The following is a 15,028-nucleotide window of genomic DNA, read 5'->3' as shown; positions in this document are numbered from 1 at the left end:
CTCTCTTCAGAAAATGATGTCCCCTTTAATCGTTGACATAGTAAGCTAGCAGCTAGCCAGTTGCAGCACTCCTTTTCAGACACCTAAGAGTTGATCCTGGTTAGCCAATGCATCTTGTTATCCTGGCTACAGGGTTACGCTGCGACTCTGGACAGCATGAGTGTAGTTATTCTAACATGCTGGTTGGTCAGTCAGCCAGCCAACCAGTAAGCCAGTTATGCTGTGATCTTGGTAATCATCCGTAGAATGCTGAGTAGATCCTGTGATCCTGAAAACTGTTTCTTTTCCAGGTAATTAAACAACAGACCTTGTGTCAGAAAATTGGCAGTGCTGTTACCATGGAGACTGGCAAGCGAGGCTTGGTGAATGTGATAGCGCCTGGCAGCAGCTCCGTGTCAGAGCAGAGAGAGAACAGCATCAACAACAGCATGCCACTCCGGGCTCCTCTAACCACCTTGTTCCTCCACACAGTGCCAGGCCTTTCTTCACACCCCCAGGCTCAGCCAGCTGCCTCGCTGGACTCCACGACCCTTCGTCTGTCCATCCCTCAGCAGGGCTCCACAGACTCCCCACCCTTCCTGACTCTCCACCTACCAGCCAGGCTGCAGCTGCACCAGCAGGCCCCACAATCAGGCCTGGGGGCGCATGTGTCCCTGAGGGCCTCTGTGTCTGCAGCCAGACCCTCTAGGTCCGCTGGGAAGCACCTGTGTCCTCACTGTGGCCGGGACTGCATGAAGCCCAGTGTCCTGGAGAAACACCTGCGCTGCCACACCGGGGAGCGGCCCTACCCCTGCACCACCTGCGGCATCTCTTTCAAGACCCAGAGCAACCTCTACAAGCACCGCCGCACACAGGCCCACGCACGCCTCAGCTCCGGGTCAGGGCAGAGGTCGCTCGGATCTCTGGGCAGTTTACAAGGTCACTCCTCCCTGAGCAGCATGGACACTCTGCAGGGACACCAAGCAAGTCTGCAAGGTCACTCATCCCTGGGATCGATGGACAGTCTGGGCAGTCTACAGGGCCATTCCTCAGTGAGCAGCTTGGACAGTCTACAGGGCTATTCCTCCCTGGGCAGCCAGGACAGTCTGCAGGGACATCGTCTGCAAGGTCACCAGGACAGTCTATTCAGTTTACAGGGTTCCAGGGATACCCTCACCTCCAGCCCCTCTCTAGATACCCTCAGCCAGGACCCAGGTAGTCTGGAGAATGGCAGCTCTCTCTCTGCTACCACCACCACCCTCTCCCCCAGCCCTGGCCAGAGGAGTGGGACAGAAACAGGTAGAGACACAGACAGAGACACAGGCTGGGCCCTGCAGCAGGCTGGGTTAGAGGGTCTCCTCCTGGCTGCTGGGGGGAACCAGAATATAGAGTTATCTAAGAGGAGGAGAGAAGCAGAGGATACGAGGGATGAACTGAGAGAGAGCAGGAAGGATAAAGATAGAGAGAAGTCAGTGTTGACCCTGTCCCGCCACCTCCCGCTGCGGAGACAGCAGGCTGCCATCTTGTCTCAGTGGGAGGGTTCTCTGGCTAGGGGGATGGCCCAGAACCAAGACAACTTCCTGTCTAGAGGGAAGTCCCAGAGCCACGACAGCACAGACTCCGGCTACAGCGAGACCTCCAGCCCTGGGTCTGGACCATACAACCCTGGGTCTGGCTTACACAACCACAACCCTGGGTCTGGACCACACAACCCTGGGTCTGGACTACACAACCACAATCCTGTGTCTGGACTACACAACCCTGGGTCTGGACCACACAACCCTGGGTCTGGACCACACAACCACAACCCTGGGTCTGGACCACACAACCACAACCCTGGGTCTGGACCCCACAACCCTGGGTCTGGACTACACAACCACAACCCTGGGTCTGGACCACAAAGCCACAACCCTGGGTCTGGACCCCACAACTCTGGGTCTGGACCACACAACCCTGGGTCTGGACCACACAACCCTGGGTCTGGACCACACAAAAACAACCCTGGGTCTGGACCACACAGCCCTGGGTCTGGACCACACAACCCTGGGTCTGGACCACACAACCACAGCATGGAGTCAGTGGCAGAGTCTAGTATGGAGATACACGACCAGCAGGACACCTTCCACACACAGCCTGACCAAACTAACACCACACACACACATACACTCACACAGCCTTCACACACACCCACACAGCTAAACGCCACACACACACCCACACAGCCAGAACTCACCGTGTCTCAGCCCAGGAGCACAGTTTCAGTCCAGGCCCAGCAGAGTCTTGAAGAGAGAATCTCCAAGCTGATCTCAGAGAACGATGCAGTGGTGGAGGACAAACACCTGAACACAGTCCGACCCAGGAAGACCCTCCTGTCCAAACAGGGCAGCATCGACCTGCCAATGCCCTACACCTACAAAGATTCCTTCCACTTTGATATGAAGACCAGCCACAGGCCTCCTACAGCCAGCGCTGGGATGGCCTGGCAGAGAGGGGACAGGGGAGGAGGGTGGCCAGGTCTGTATAGTTCGGTACCTACCCAGACCTCCACCAGCCTGGAGCAGGGGCATCATGCCCCCCTGACCCGCAGTAGCTCCCTGCCCCACTGTGTGGGCCTTCAGGGTACAGTCAGAGCCAGCTCGGCCTCTCCGCACAACCCCCATCCTCACCAAAGAGACTGGCTATACCTGGGCCGTAAGGGCAGCTCTGGACTACTTTACCCAGTAGGCTTTGCCACCAAGTCTGTTGACCGTCGCGCATCAGGCCACCGCATGCTGGTCAGACAGGCGGCCGTGGACAACCTCCCGACGGACGGACCATTGACGATAGCAGCCGGCGACAATGTCATTCCCTGCGGTCTTGGCTCAGATGGATACGGAGGCGTGGATGGAGAGCTGAGTAGAAAGAGTCGTAGGAAGAAGTCCCAGAAGTTTGCCTACAGTAAGTGGTACAAGTATGGAGGAGGAGGAGGGACGTTCACAAAGCTCTACAGCCCAGAGAAGGCAGCTGATCCTGGTATGTTGAAGGCTAAAAGGTCATTAGCTGGTCTGGAGCCAGAGAGGGTCCTGGGGGTTCAGAGAGGCCCAGCAGTAAGCAGAGACCTGGTGACATCACTGGTCTCAAGTAGTGCCACTGTGTGTCTTCCATCCTGTCTCCAAGAAAACCTTTCACCTGTCAATCATGTCCACTCATATCGAATACCCAGTCATCTCCATACTACACCCACTTCCTGTCTCACACCCAGTCATCTCCATACCACACACACATCCTGTCTCACACCGAGCCATCTCCATACCACACACACTTCCTGTCTCACACTGAGTCATCTCCATACCACACCCACTTCCTGTCTCACACCCAGTCATCTCCATACCACACCCACTTCCTGTCTCAAACCCAGTCATCTCCATACCACACCCACTTCCTGTCTCACACCTAGTCATCTTCATACCAGACCCACTTCCTCTCTCAAACATCCCCTCCAGAGAACCCAGTCAGTCTCAAAAGAATCGTTTTCTAACAGGACTGACTGTGTGTCTATGACAGTGACCCACCAGGAGAAACACACCAACTGTGTGTCTCAACGATGTGGAAGCCATGTTCCCTCAGAGAGGAAGAAGCAGAAGATTGAGAATAACGTCTGTTTTCTGGAGGGAGGAGGAGGCCTACACAGCAGCAGTAAACTGAACCAACTCCCATCCTCAGTCAGAGGTGGGATAGCCAAGCCCTCCTCCTCCTCTGATTCAGCCAAGACCAGTTTCCTCCCTAAGTACCAGTTGAGGCTTCCTACAGACTCAGGGCCTACGGGCCTCACCCAAACACAACCTAGAGGCCCTGTCAGGGTTTCATCAGTCACAGGCGTAGGACAGGGTCAGGGCAGGTTTGCTACACCTGTGACAGATCTAGATCAAAGCCAGTCTGCTACACCTGTGACAGCTTTAGTTCAAAGCCAGTTTGCTACACCTGTGACAGCTCTAGATCAAAGCCAGTCTGCTTCACCTGTGACAGCTCTAGATCAAAGCCAGTCTGCTACACCTGTGACAGCTCTAGTTCAAAGCCAGTCTGCTACACCTGTGAGAGCTCTAGATCAAAGCCAGTCTGCTACACCTGTGACAGCTCTAGATCAAAGCCAGTTTGCTACCCTCACAGCCACAGCGGAGAAGCAATCTGCCACACCACCCACAGCCTTAGTACAGAGCATGCCCTGGAAAACATCAGTACATGGTCAGTGCCCTACAGCCAACACCACTTCCACAACAACCCTCCACCCTGCTCTCACAGTAGCAGACCATGTCAACCCTCTAACTTATGTTACAACAGAGGTCAACCCTCCGTGTGATACGATAGCAGCTTTAGCATGCCATACCATACCATTCACTAAAACACAGTCATCACCATACCATACATCAGTAGCATACCCTGCTATTCCATTCACTGTTAGTCACAGCAGCCAGTCAGAGGGTCAGAAAGTGTTCCACGTGAGGACAGCGGACCTCCACATCTGTCTCCAGCTCATCTCAGACGAACAGCTGGCGCTCATACAGCCTCAGATAGAACGACAGGATACGACATCAGAGCCTCAGATAGAGAAACAGGATATGACATCAGAGACAGGGCCTTCTCATGGTGGCGTCCATGGAGCGGTGGATCCAGTAGGAACCACAATGAAAAAGGAAGCGCTCCAAACCAGCTCATGTATTCTACCTGACGCTGAAACACAGGGGGGGACAGTGAAGGATGTAACACACAGGAGGACAGCAAAGCATGTGACACAGGAAGTCACTGGAACTTTGGATCCAGTAGAACCTTCTTCATCACAACATGAGAACAACAGAGGTTTCTCTGGCGATAAAGAGTGGCAGCATTCAGCAGCAGTATGTTGTCATGACCTGGACCATCCCTCAACAGACACCCTCTGTAGTCCTGGAACTCCTCTCACTCAGACGGACAGATCAGACATGACGGAAGCTGCTCCTCTAACCAACACAGAGCAGCAACTGTCTCGTAATGGCTATGTTTCACTTGAACCACCTGACCCAGGACTATCTTTCCAGAACCACCCAGACACCAACACCGTCCTAGAGACTACAGGACTATTTTTCCAGAACCACCCAGACACCAACACCGTCCTAGAGACTACAGGAGTATTTCCTCAGAACCACCCAGACTCCAACACCTTCCTAGATACTACAGGGCTATATCCTCAGAACCACCCAGATTCTGTCAACATGACTCCAGCTCTGCCTCACAACCAGGGTGCCCAGTCTAGAACTCTCCAGAACCACCCAGACACCAACACGGTCACAATGCTTCTTCAGAACCACATAGACACTAGCAACGTGACTCCAGCTCTGCCTCACAACCGGGGTGCCCAGTCTAGAACTCTCCAGAACCACCCAAACACCAACACAGTTACAATGCTTCTTCAGAACCACATAGACACTAGCAATGTGGCTCCAGTCAGTCTATCTCTGCCTCTATTTCTCCCGCCGAGGACATCAGGTGGTGTAGCTTCTGCCTCTCTGGGAGGTGTGGAATCAGCCAGGAGTCAGACAGACAGAGGAGAAGAACAAGGCCTTCCTCTGCACCTCCTCCTTTCTTCAGACAGGACAGTCAGTGAAGTGGTCAGCCCCTCTCATCAAGGCTGGTCTGAACAGGGCATCAGTGAAGTAGTCAGCACCTCTCATCAGGTCTGGTCTGAACAGGGCCTTGATACCACTGAGAACAATGTTGTCATCCTCCCTAGCAGCGCTGTTTCGTCTCTCTACAATCATGTCTGGGACAGTCCTGGGGAACCCAACTCAGCTGGAACACTGGTCTGTACTGGGCTGCTAGCTGGAGAACCCAACTCAGCTGGACCACTGGTCTGTACTGGGCTGCCAGCTGGAGAACCCAACTCAGCTGGAACACTGGTCTGTACTGGGCTGCCAGCTGGAGAACCCAACTCAGCTGGAACACTGGTCTGTACTGGACTGCTAGCTGGAGAACCCAACTCAGCTGGACCACTGGTCTGTACTGGGCTGCCAGCTGGAGAACCCAATTCACCTGGACCACTGGTCTGTACTGGGCTGCCAGCTGGGGAAGCCAACTCACCTGCAGTCAACCACAGCCTCACAGCAGGTAGGAACACCTCTTATTCATTAGTATGTTCTAATGTAACACTGATTCCTGGTCAAGTCTAATATTAATTTTGTAAATGTAATATTATTGTCAATACTATTGTGAACTGTGAAGACATTTCTGAAATCTTTGTTTGTGCCACAAGGTGTCAGTAAGATATCGTGGTTCCTTTCAGATCCTCTCTAGATGTTATCACATGTTCTCAGATGGGCATTTCCATGTAAAAGGTCCCATCAGAATCAACAAAACACAACCATGTTAAAGTAAAGACCCCTGCCAATTCATATAAAACCTTATTAGATTTGGATAAATGTTTTACCTTCTGTAAGTTTAAGAAAATTTGCTGTGTTCCTTGTCATTCCATTAACAAAAACCCCCATATCTTTAAGATATTGCCTCGTTGCTCTCCCTCATGAGGTGGGAGGATAATGAAAATGTACAGAAGGTGCAGGCAATGGTAGACCTACCAATTAGTTAAAGTGATTTTACTGATATACATTTTGTTTATGAATTATTAAATTATTAAAACTCGTAATTCCATTATCTCATTGGTAACAGAGATACCAAAAAATCTGCAACAGAATCACTGCAACTGAATTGGCTACAAAAGGAAATCACAGTAGTCACAAACCACAGTTGGGTCTCCTGCTACTGTCCTCTCTTCCACTAACATACTGCTACTGTCCTCTCTTCCACTGACTGTTATGTTCAGCTCATAGTGTCTCCTGCTACTGTCCTCTCTTCCACTAACATACTGTTACTGTCCTCTCTTCCACTGACTGTTATGTTCAGCTCATAGTGTCTCCTGTTACTGTCCTCTCTTCCACTGACATACTGTTACTGTCCTCTCTTCCACTAACATACTGTTACTGTCCTCTCTTCCACTAACATACTGTTACTGTCCTCTCTTCCACCAACATACTGTTACTGTCCTCTCTTCCACTAACATACTGTTACTGTCCTCTCTTCCACTGACTGTTATGTTCAGCTCATAGTGTCTCCTGCTACTGTCCTCTCTTCCACTAACATACTGTTACTGTCCTCTCTTCCACTGACTGTTATGTTCAGCTCATAGCGTCTCCTGTTTACTGTCCTCTCTTCCACTGACTGTTGTGTTCAGCTCATAGTGTCTCCTGCTACTGTCCTCTCTTCCACTGACATACTGTTACTGTCCTCTCTTCCACTGACTGTTATGTTCAGCTCATAGTGTCTCCTGTTATGTTCAGCTCATAGTGTCTCCTGTTAATGTCCTCTCTCCCACTGACTGTTATGTTCAGCTCATAGTGTCTCCTGTTACTGTCCTCTCTCCCACTGACTGTTATGTTCAGCTCATAGCTGTTTTGCGGCAAGCTCATATTTTCACTTGCAAATTAGTTTTGTGGCAAACAATTCTGGTGGTGAGCATTCTGTTTGCTGCAAACTCAGCATGAACATGCAAATTAGATCAGGTTTTTGGTTATTGTGTGTGAAACAACATTGAAATGTATCTATAAACCAAATCACATAACTTTAAATGAACTGACTTCACAGAGAAAGAAAGTAAACATACTAAATGTAGTAAATATACTAAACAACTTGTTTTAAATGTCTTTAACAGATATAAATAAATACAACTTGAAATGATCCGCATGGTAATGAAGAAAATACCAGATATTCTCAACTAACTGGTCTTTTTATGTCGCTACAACATTTACATGACAGGAATTTGAACACTATGGGGATGTTGACCGTTAGGATGTTAAAAGGGAAACTACAGAATTATTTACCTGAGCCAAGTGATAACTTGGTTAGATCGTTGGGCCAGTAACCGAAAGGTGACTAGGTAAAAATAGGTTAACCCACTGTTACTCAGTAGGATGTCATTGTAAATAAGAATTTGTTCTTAACTGATTAGTTAAATAAAGGTTACATAACATAATTAAAAATAAAATATATATCAATGGAAGTTTAAAAGATAATTAACAAAATTACAAAATAAAAACTAAATAAAACCCAGTTCAGGACTATTGCCTTTTTGAGTGAACTTTGTAGATTTGTTTTATTTATTTAACCTTGATTTAACCAGGTAGGCTAGTTGAGAACAAGTTCTCACTTAAAACTACAACCTGGCCAAGATAAAGCAAAGCAGTGCGGCACAAACAACAACACAGAGTTACACATGAAATTAACAAAACATACAGTCAATAACAATATATAAAAATCTATATACAGTGTGTGCAAATGGAGTAAGGAGGTAAGGCGAGAGCATACAGGTCGCAGTGGTGGGTGGTATGTGGGGCTTTGGTGACTAAACGGATGGCACTGTGATAGACTGCATTCAGTTTGCTGAGTAGAGTATTGAGGGCTATTTTGTAAATGACATCGCCAAAGCCAAGGGTCAGCAGGATAGTCAGTTTTACGAGGGTATGTTTGACAGCGTGAGTGAAGGAGGCTTTGTTGCGAAATAGGAAGCCGATTCTAGATGTAATTTTGGATTGGAGATGCTGAATAGGGGTCTGGAAGGAGAGTTTACAGTCTAACCAGACACCTAGGTATTTGTAGTTGTCCACATATTCTAAGTCAGAACCGTCCAGAGCAGTGATGCTAGTCGGGCGGGCGGGTGCGGGCAGCGATCGGTTGAAGAGCATGCATTTGGCTTTACTAGCATTTAAGAGCAGTTGGATGCCACGGAAGGAGTGGTGTATGGCATTGAAGCTAGTTTGGAGGTTTGTTAACACAGTGTCCAAAGAAGGGCCAGAAGTATACAGAATGGTTTTGTCTGTGTAGAGGTGGATCAAGAAATCACCCACAGCAGGAGCGACATTATTGATCTACACAGAGAAAAGAGTCGGCCCGAGAATTTAACCCTGTGGCACCCCCATAGAGACTGCCAGAGGTTCAGACAACAGGCCCTCCGATTTGACACACTGAACTCTATCTGAGAAGCAGTTGGTGAACCAGGCGAGGCAGTCATTTGAGAAACCAAGGCTGTTGAGTCTGCCGATAAGAATGCGGTGATTGACAGAGTCGAAGGCCTTGACCAGGATTGCACAGCGGAGAAAGTACGGTGGGATTCGAAATAATCAGTGACCGGTTTGTTAACTTGGCTTTCAAAGACTTTAGAAAGGCAGGGCAGAATGGATATAGGTCTATAACAGTTTGGGTCTAGAGTGTCACCCGCTTTGAAGAGGGGGATGACCGCGGCAGCTTTCCAATCTTTAGGAATCACGGATGATATGAAAGAGAGGTTGAAGAGGCTGGTAATAGGGGTTGCAACAATGGCGACGGATAGTTTTAGAAAGAGAGGGTCCAGATTGTCTAGCCCAGCTGATTTGTACGGGTCCAGGTTTTGCAGCTCTTTCAGAACATCAGCTATCTGGATTTAGGTGAAGGTGAAGGCGAAGCTGGCGAGGCTTGGGCATGTAGCTTTAGGGGGTGCAGAGCTGTTGGTTGGGGTTGGGGTAGCCAGGAGGAAAGCATGGCCAGCCGTAGAGAAATGCTTGTTGAAATTCTTGATTATTGTGGATTTATCGGTGGTGACCGTGTTTCCTAGCCTCAGTGCAGTGGGCAGCTGGTAGGAAGTGCTCTTATTCTCCATGGACTTTACAGGTTAGGTCCTACTAGTGGACTTGATTGTCCCAGAACTTTTAGGAGTTTGTGGAGATATGGAAGTCCTTCGTCCAAAGCTTGTTTATTTTGTATTTGTTATGGAACGCCATTAGTTCCTGCCAAAGCAGCAGCTACTTTTCCTGGGGTCCAGCAAAACTAAGGCCGTTTATACAATTTTAACAACATTACAATACCTGCAGACTGGGTTCCCTCAGACCCCTTCTCCACTACCACAAATGTACAATTCAAAATCCATGTGCACGTGTGTGTCTTTGTGTTTGTTCGTGTGTCTCTTCACAGTCCCCGCTGTTCCATAAGGTGTATTTTTATCTGTTTTTTAAATCTAAATCTACTGCTGCATCAGTTACCTGATGTGGAATAGAGTTCCATGTTGTCATGGCTCTATGTAGTACTGTGTGCCTCCATAGTCTGTTCTGGACTTGGGACTGTGAAGAGACCTCTGGTGGCGTGTCTTGTGGGGTATGTTGGGTGTCTGAGCTGTGTGCCAGTAGTTTAAACAGACAGCTCGGTGCATTCAACGTGTCACTACCTCTCATAAACACAAACAGGGAGGAAATCAATCTCTCCTCCACTTTGAGCCAGGAGAGATTTACATGCATATTATTAATATTAGCTCACAGTGTACATCCAAGGTCCAGCTGTGCTGCCCTGTTCTGAAGGTGTGTGCTTTCCAATCTGCCTCACGATGACTTTCTGTTCCAGCTGCTCTCTGCAGAGCTGGACTCCGCCCCTCTCACGCCCATACATCACCACGGCAACAATGCTCATCACCGGTGTTGCAGAACATCAAATCAAATTGAATTTGTCACATGCGCAGAATACAAAAGGTGCAGACCTTACGGCAAAATGCTTACTTACAAGCCCTTAACCAACAATGCTTTAAGAAGTATTAAGAAAAAATAAGTGTTAAATAAAATGTAAAAGTAACAAATAATTAAGCAGCAGCAGTAAAATAACAATAGCGATGCTATGTACAGGGGGAACCAGTATAGAGTCAATGTGCGGGGGCACCGGTTAGTCGAGGTAATTAAGGTAATATGTAGGTAGAGTTAAAGTGACTATGTATAGATAATAAACAGAGAGTTGCAGCAATGTAAAAGAGGGGTCTGTGTACCCATTTGATTAGCTGTTCAGTAGTCTTATGTCTTGGTGGTAGAAGCTGTCAAGAAACCTTTTGGACCTAGACTTGGCGCTCCGGTACCGCTTTCTGTGTGGTAGCAGAGAGAACAGTCTATGACTGGGGTGGCTGGAGTCTTTGACATTTTTTAGGGCCTTCCTCTGACACCGCCTGGTATAGAGGTCCTGGATGGCAGGCAGCTTAGCCCCAGTGATGTACTGGGCCATACGCACTACCGTCTGTAGTGCCTTGCGGTCAGAGGCCGAGCAATTGCCATACCAGGCAGTGATGCAACCAGCCAGGATGCTCTCGATGTTGCAGCTGTATAACCTTTTGAGGATCTCAGGACCAATGCCAAATCTTTTCAGTTTCCTGAGGGGGAATAGGCTTTGTCGTGCCCTCTTCATAACTGTCTAGATGTGTTTGGACCATTCTAGTTTGCTGTTGATGTGGACACCAAGGAACTTGAAGCTCTCAACCTGCTCCACTACAGCCCCGTCGATGAGAATGGGGGCGTGCTCGGTCCTCCTTTTCCTGTAGCCCACAATCATCTCCTTAGTCTTGGTTACGTTGAGGGACAGGATGGTATTCTGACACCACTCGGCCAGGTCTCTGACCTCCTCCCTATAGGCTGTCTCGTCGTTGTCAGTGATCAGGCCTACCACTGTTGTGTCATCTGCAAACTTAAGGATGGTGTTGGAGTCGTGCCTGGCCATGCAGCACGCAACCCGGTGGAGCTCCAGTGTTGAGGATCAGCGAGGCAGATGTGTTGTTACCTACCCTCACCACCTGGGGGCGGCCCGTCAGGAAGTCCAGGATCCAGTTGCAGAGGGAGGTGTTTAGTCCCAGGATCCTTAGCTTAGTGATGAGCTTTGAGGGTACTATGGTGTTGAACTCTGAGCTGTAGTCAATGAATAGCATTCTCACATAAGTGTTCCTTTTGTCCAGGTGGGAAAGGGAAGTGTGGAGTACAATAGAGATTGCATCATCTGTGGATCTGTTTGGGCGGTATGCAAATTGGAGTGGGTTTAGGGTTTCTGGGATAATGGTGTTGATGTGAGCCATTACCAGCCTTTCAAAGCACTTCATGGCTACGGACGTGAGTGCTACGGGTCGGGAGTCATTTAGGCAGGTTGCCTTTGTGTTCTTGGGCATAGGGACTATGGTGGTCTGCTTGAAACATGTTGGTATTACAGACTCAATCAGGGACATGTTGAAAATGTCAGTGAAGACACCTGCCAGTTGGTCAGCACATGCCCGGAGCACACATCCTTGTAATCAGTCTGGCCCCGCAGCCTTGTGTATGTTGACCTGTTTAAAGGTCATACTCACGTCGGCCAAGGAGAGCGTGATCACACAGTCGTCCTGATGCTCTCATGCATGCCTCAGTATTGTTAGCCTTGAAGCGAGCATAGAAGTGATTTAGCTCGTCTGGTAGGCTCGTGCCACTGGGCAGCTCGTGGGCTGTGCTTCCCTTTGTAGTCTGTAATAGTTTGCAAGCCCTGCCACATAAGACGGGCATTGGAGCCGGTGTAGTATGATTCAATCTTAGCCCTGTATTGACGCTTTGCCTGTTTGAAGGTTCGTCGCAGGGCATAGCAGGATTTCTAGTAAGCTTCTAGGTTAGAGTCCCGCTCCTTGAAAGAGGCAGCTCTACCCTTTAGCTCAATGCGAATGTTGCCTGTAATCCATGGCTTCTGGTTGGGGTATGTACGTACAGTCACTGTGGGGACGACATCCTCAATGCACTTATTGATAAAGCCAGTGACTGACGTGGTGTACTCCTCAATGCCATCGGAAGAATCCCGGAACATATTCCAATCTGTGATAGCAAAACAGTCCTGTAGTTTAGTATCTGCTTCATCTGACCACTTTTTTATAGATCGAGTCACTGGTACTTCCTGCTTTAGTTTTTGCTTGTAAGCAGGAATCAGTGTATATGTGTATATGTTAGTCTGTGTGTCTGTGTATATGTTAGTCTGTATATATGTTAGTCTGTGTATATGTTAGTCTGTATATGTTAGTCTGTATATGTATATGTTTAGTCTGTGTATATGTTTAGTCTGTGTATATGTTAGTCTGTGTATATGTTAGTCTGTGTATATGTTAGTCTGTGTATATATTAGTCTGTGTGTCTGTGTATATGTTAGTCTGTGTGTCTGTGTATATGTTAGTGTGTGCGTCTGTGTATATGTTAGTGTGTGTGTCTGTGTATATGTTAGTGTGTGTGTCTGTGTGTCTGTGTATATGTTAGTTTGTGTGGGTGAGCGTTCAGCCTCGGCAGGAAGGTGTCATGGCCTGGCTGAGGGTATGTCCCAAATGACACGCTATTCCCTGTATTGTGCACTAGTTTTGACCCTGTGTGCCCTGGTAAATAAGGAATAGTGTGCCTAAAGGTTTGTGGGCATACTGTAGCAGTCTGTAGCAGTCTGTAGCTGTCTACTGCTGTCTGTAGCTGTCTACTGCTGTCTGTAGCTGTCTGCTGCTGTCTGCAGCTGTCTGTAGCTGTCTGTAGCAGTCTGTAGCAGTCTGTAGTTGTCAACTTCTGCCTGTAGCAGTCTGTAGCAGTCTGTAGCTGTCTACTGCTGTCTGTAGCAGTCTGTAGCTGTCTACTGCTGTCTGTAGCAGTCTGTAGCTATCTACTGCTGTCTGCAGCTGTCTACTGCAGTCTGAAGCTGTCTGTAGCAGTCTGTAGCTGTCTGTAGCAGTCAGCAGCTGTCTGTAGCAGTCTGTAGCAGCCTGTAGCTGTCTACTGCTGTCTGCAGCTGTCTGTAGCAGTCTGTAGCAGTCTGTAGCTGTCTGTAGCTGTCTGTAGCTACTGCTGTCTGTAGCAGTCTGTAGCTATCTACTGCTGTATGCAGCTGTATACTGCAGTCTGAAGATGTCTGTAGCAGTCTGTAGCTGTCTGTAGCAGTCAGCAGCTGTCTACTGCTGTCTGTAGCAGCCTGTAGCTGTCTACTGCTGTCTGTAGCAGTCTGTAGCTGTCTGTAGCTGTCTACTGCTGTCTGCAGCTGTCTGTAGCAGTCTGTAGCTGTCTGTAGCTGTCTACTGCTGTCTGCAGCTGTCTGTAGCTGTCTGTAGCTGTCTGTAGCTGTCTGCAGCTGTCTGTAGCAGTCTGTAGTTGTCTACTGCTGTCTGTAGCAGTCTGTAGCTGTCTACAGCTGTCTGTAGCAGTCTGTAGCTGTCTACAGCTGTCTGTAGCAGTCTGTAGCTATCTACTGCTGTCTGCAGCTGTCTGTAGCTGTCTGTAGCTGTCTGTAGCAGTCTGTAGCTGTCTATAGCTGTCTGTAGCAGTCTGTATCTGTCTACTGCTGTCTGTAGCAGTCTACTGCAGTCTGTAGCGGTCTGTAGCGGTCTGTAGCGGTCTGTTGCTGTCTGTAGCAGTCTGTAGCTGTCTGTAGCTGTCTGTAGCTGTCTGTAGCTGTCTGTAGCCATCTGTAGCAGTCTGTAGCTGTCTGCAGCTGTCTGTAGCAGTCTGCAGCAGTCTGCAGCTGTCTGTAGCTGTCTGTAGCTGTCTGTAGCTGTCTGTAGCAGTCTGTAGCAGTCTGTAGCTGTCTGCAGCTGTCTGTAGCTGTCTGTAGCATTCTGTAGCTGTCTACTGTCTGTAGCAGTCTGTAGCTGTCTGCAGCTGTCTGTAGATGTCTGTAGCAGTCTGTAGCTGTCTGTAGCAGTCTGTAGCTGTCTGTAGCTGTCTGCAGCTGTCTGTAGATGTATGTAGCAGTCTGTAGCAGTCTGTAGCTGTCTACTGCTGTCTGCAGCTGTCTGTAGCAGTCTGTAGCATACTGTAGCTGTCTACTGCTGTCTGTAGCTGTCTACTGCTGTCTGCAGCTGTCTGTAGCAGTCTGTAGCAGTCTTTAGCTGTCTACTGCTGTCTGTAGAAGTCTGTAGCAGTCTGTAGCTGTCTACTGCTGTCTGTAGCAGTCTGTAGCAGTCTACAGCTGTCTGTAGATGTCTGTAGCAGTCTGTAGTTGTCTGCAGCTGTCTGTAGATGTATGTAGTAGTCTGTAGCAGTCTGTAGCTGTCTACTGCTGTCTGCAGCTGTCTGTAGCAGTCTGTAGCATACTGTAGCTGTCTACTGCTGTCTGTAGCTGTTTACTGCTTTCTGCAGCTGTCTGTAGCAGTCTGTAGCAGTCTTTAGCTGTCTACTGCTGTCTGTAGAAGTCTGTAGCAGTCTGTAGCTGTCTACTAATGTCTGTAGCAGTCTGT

General features: G+C 48.7%; 1 protein-coding gene across 1 annotated transcript in view; it reads left to right on the top strand.

The window, feature by feature from the left end:
- The window catches only part of LOC139369528 (zinc finger protein 831), a 78,715-nt gene that overhangs the window by 49,420 nt on the left and 14,267 nt on the right, over positions 1-15,028 (top strand). The window contains exons 3-4 of the mRNA XM_071108769.1: positions 291-1,665; positions 2,131-6,096. Coding sequence (XP_070964870.1) covers positions 339-1,665; positions 2,131-6,096 — 5,293 coding nt within the window. The 5' untranslated portion in view covers positions 291-338. The remainder of the gene's footprint in view (positions 1-290; positions 1,666-2,130; positions 6,097-15,028) is intronic.

The sequence above is a fragment of the Oncorhynchus clarkii genome, chromosome 17 (genome assembly GCF_045791955.1).
Source record: "Oncorhynchus clarkii lewisi isolate Uvic-CL-2024 chromosome 17, UVic_Ocla_1.0, whole genome shotgun sequence".
Taxonomy (NCBI): domain Eukaryota; kingdom Metazoa; phylum Chordata; class Actinopteri; order Salmoniformes; family Salmonidae; genus Oncorhynchus; species Oncorhynchus clarkii.
The sequence above is the reverse complement of the archived record's forward strand: the minus strand, read 5'-3'. Positions and strand labels throughout refer to the sequence as shown.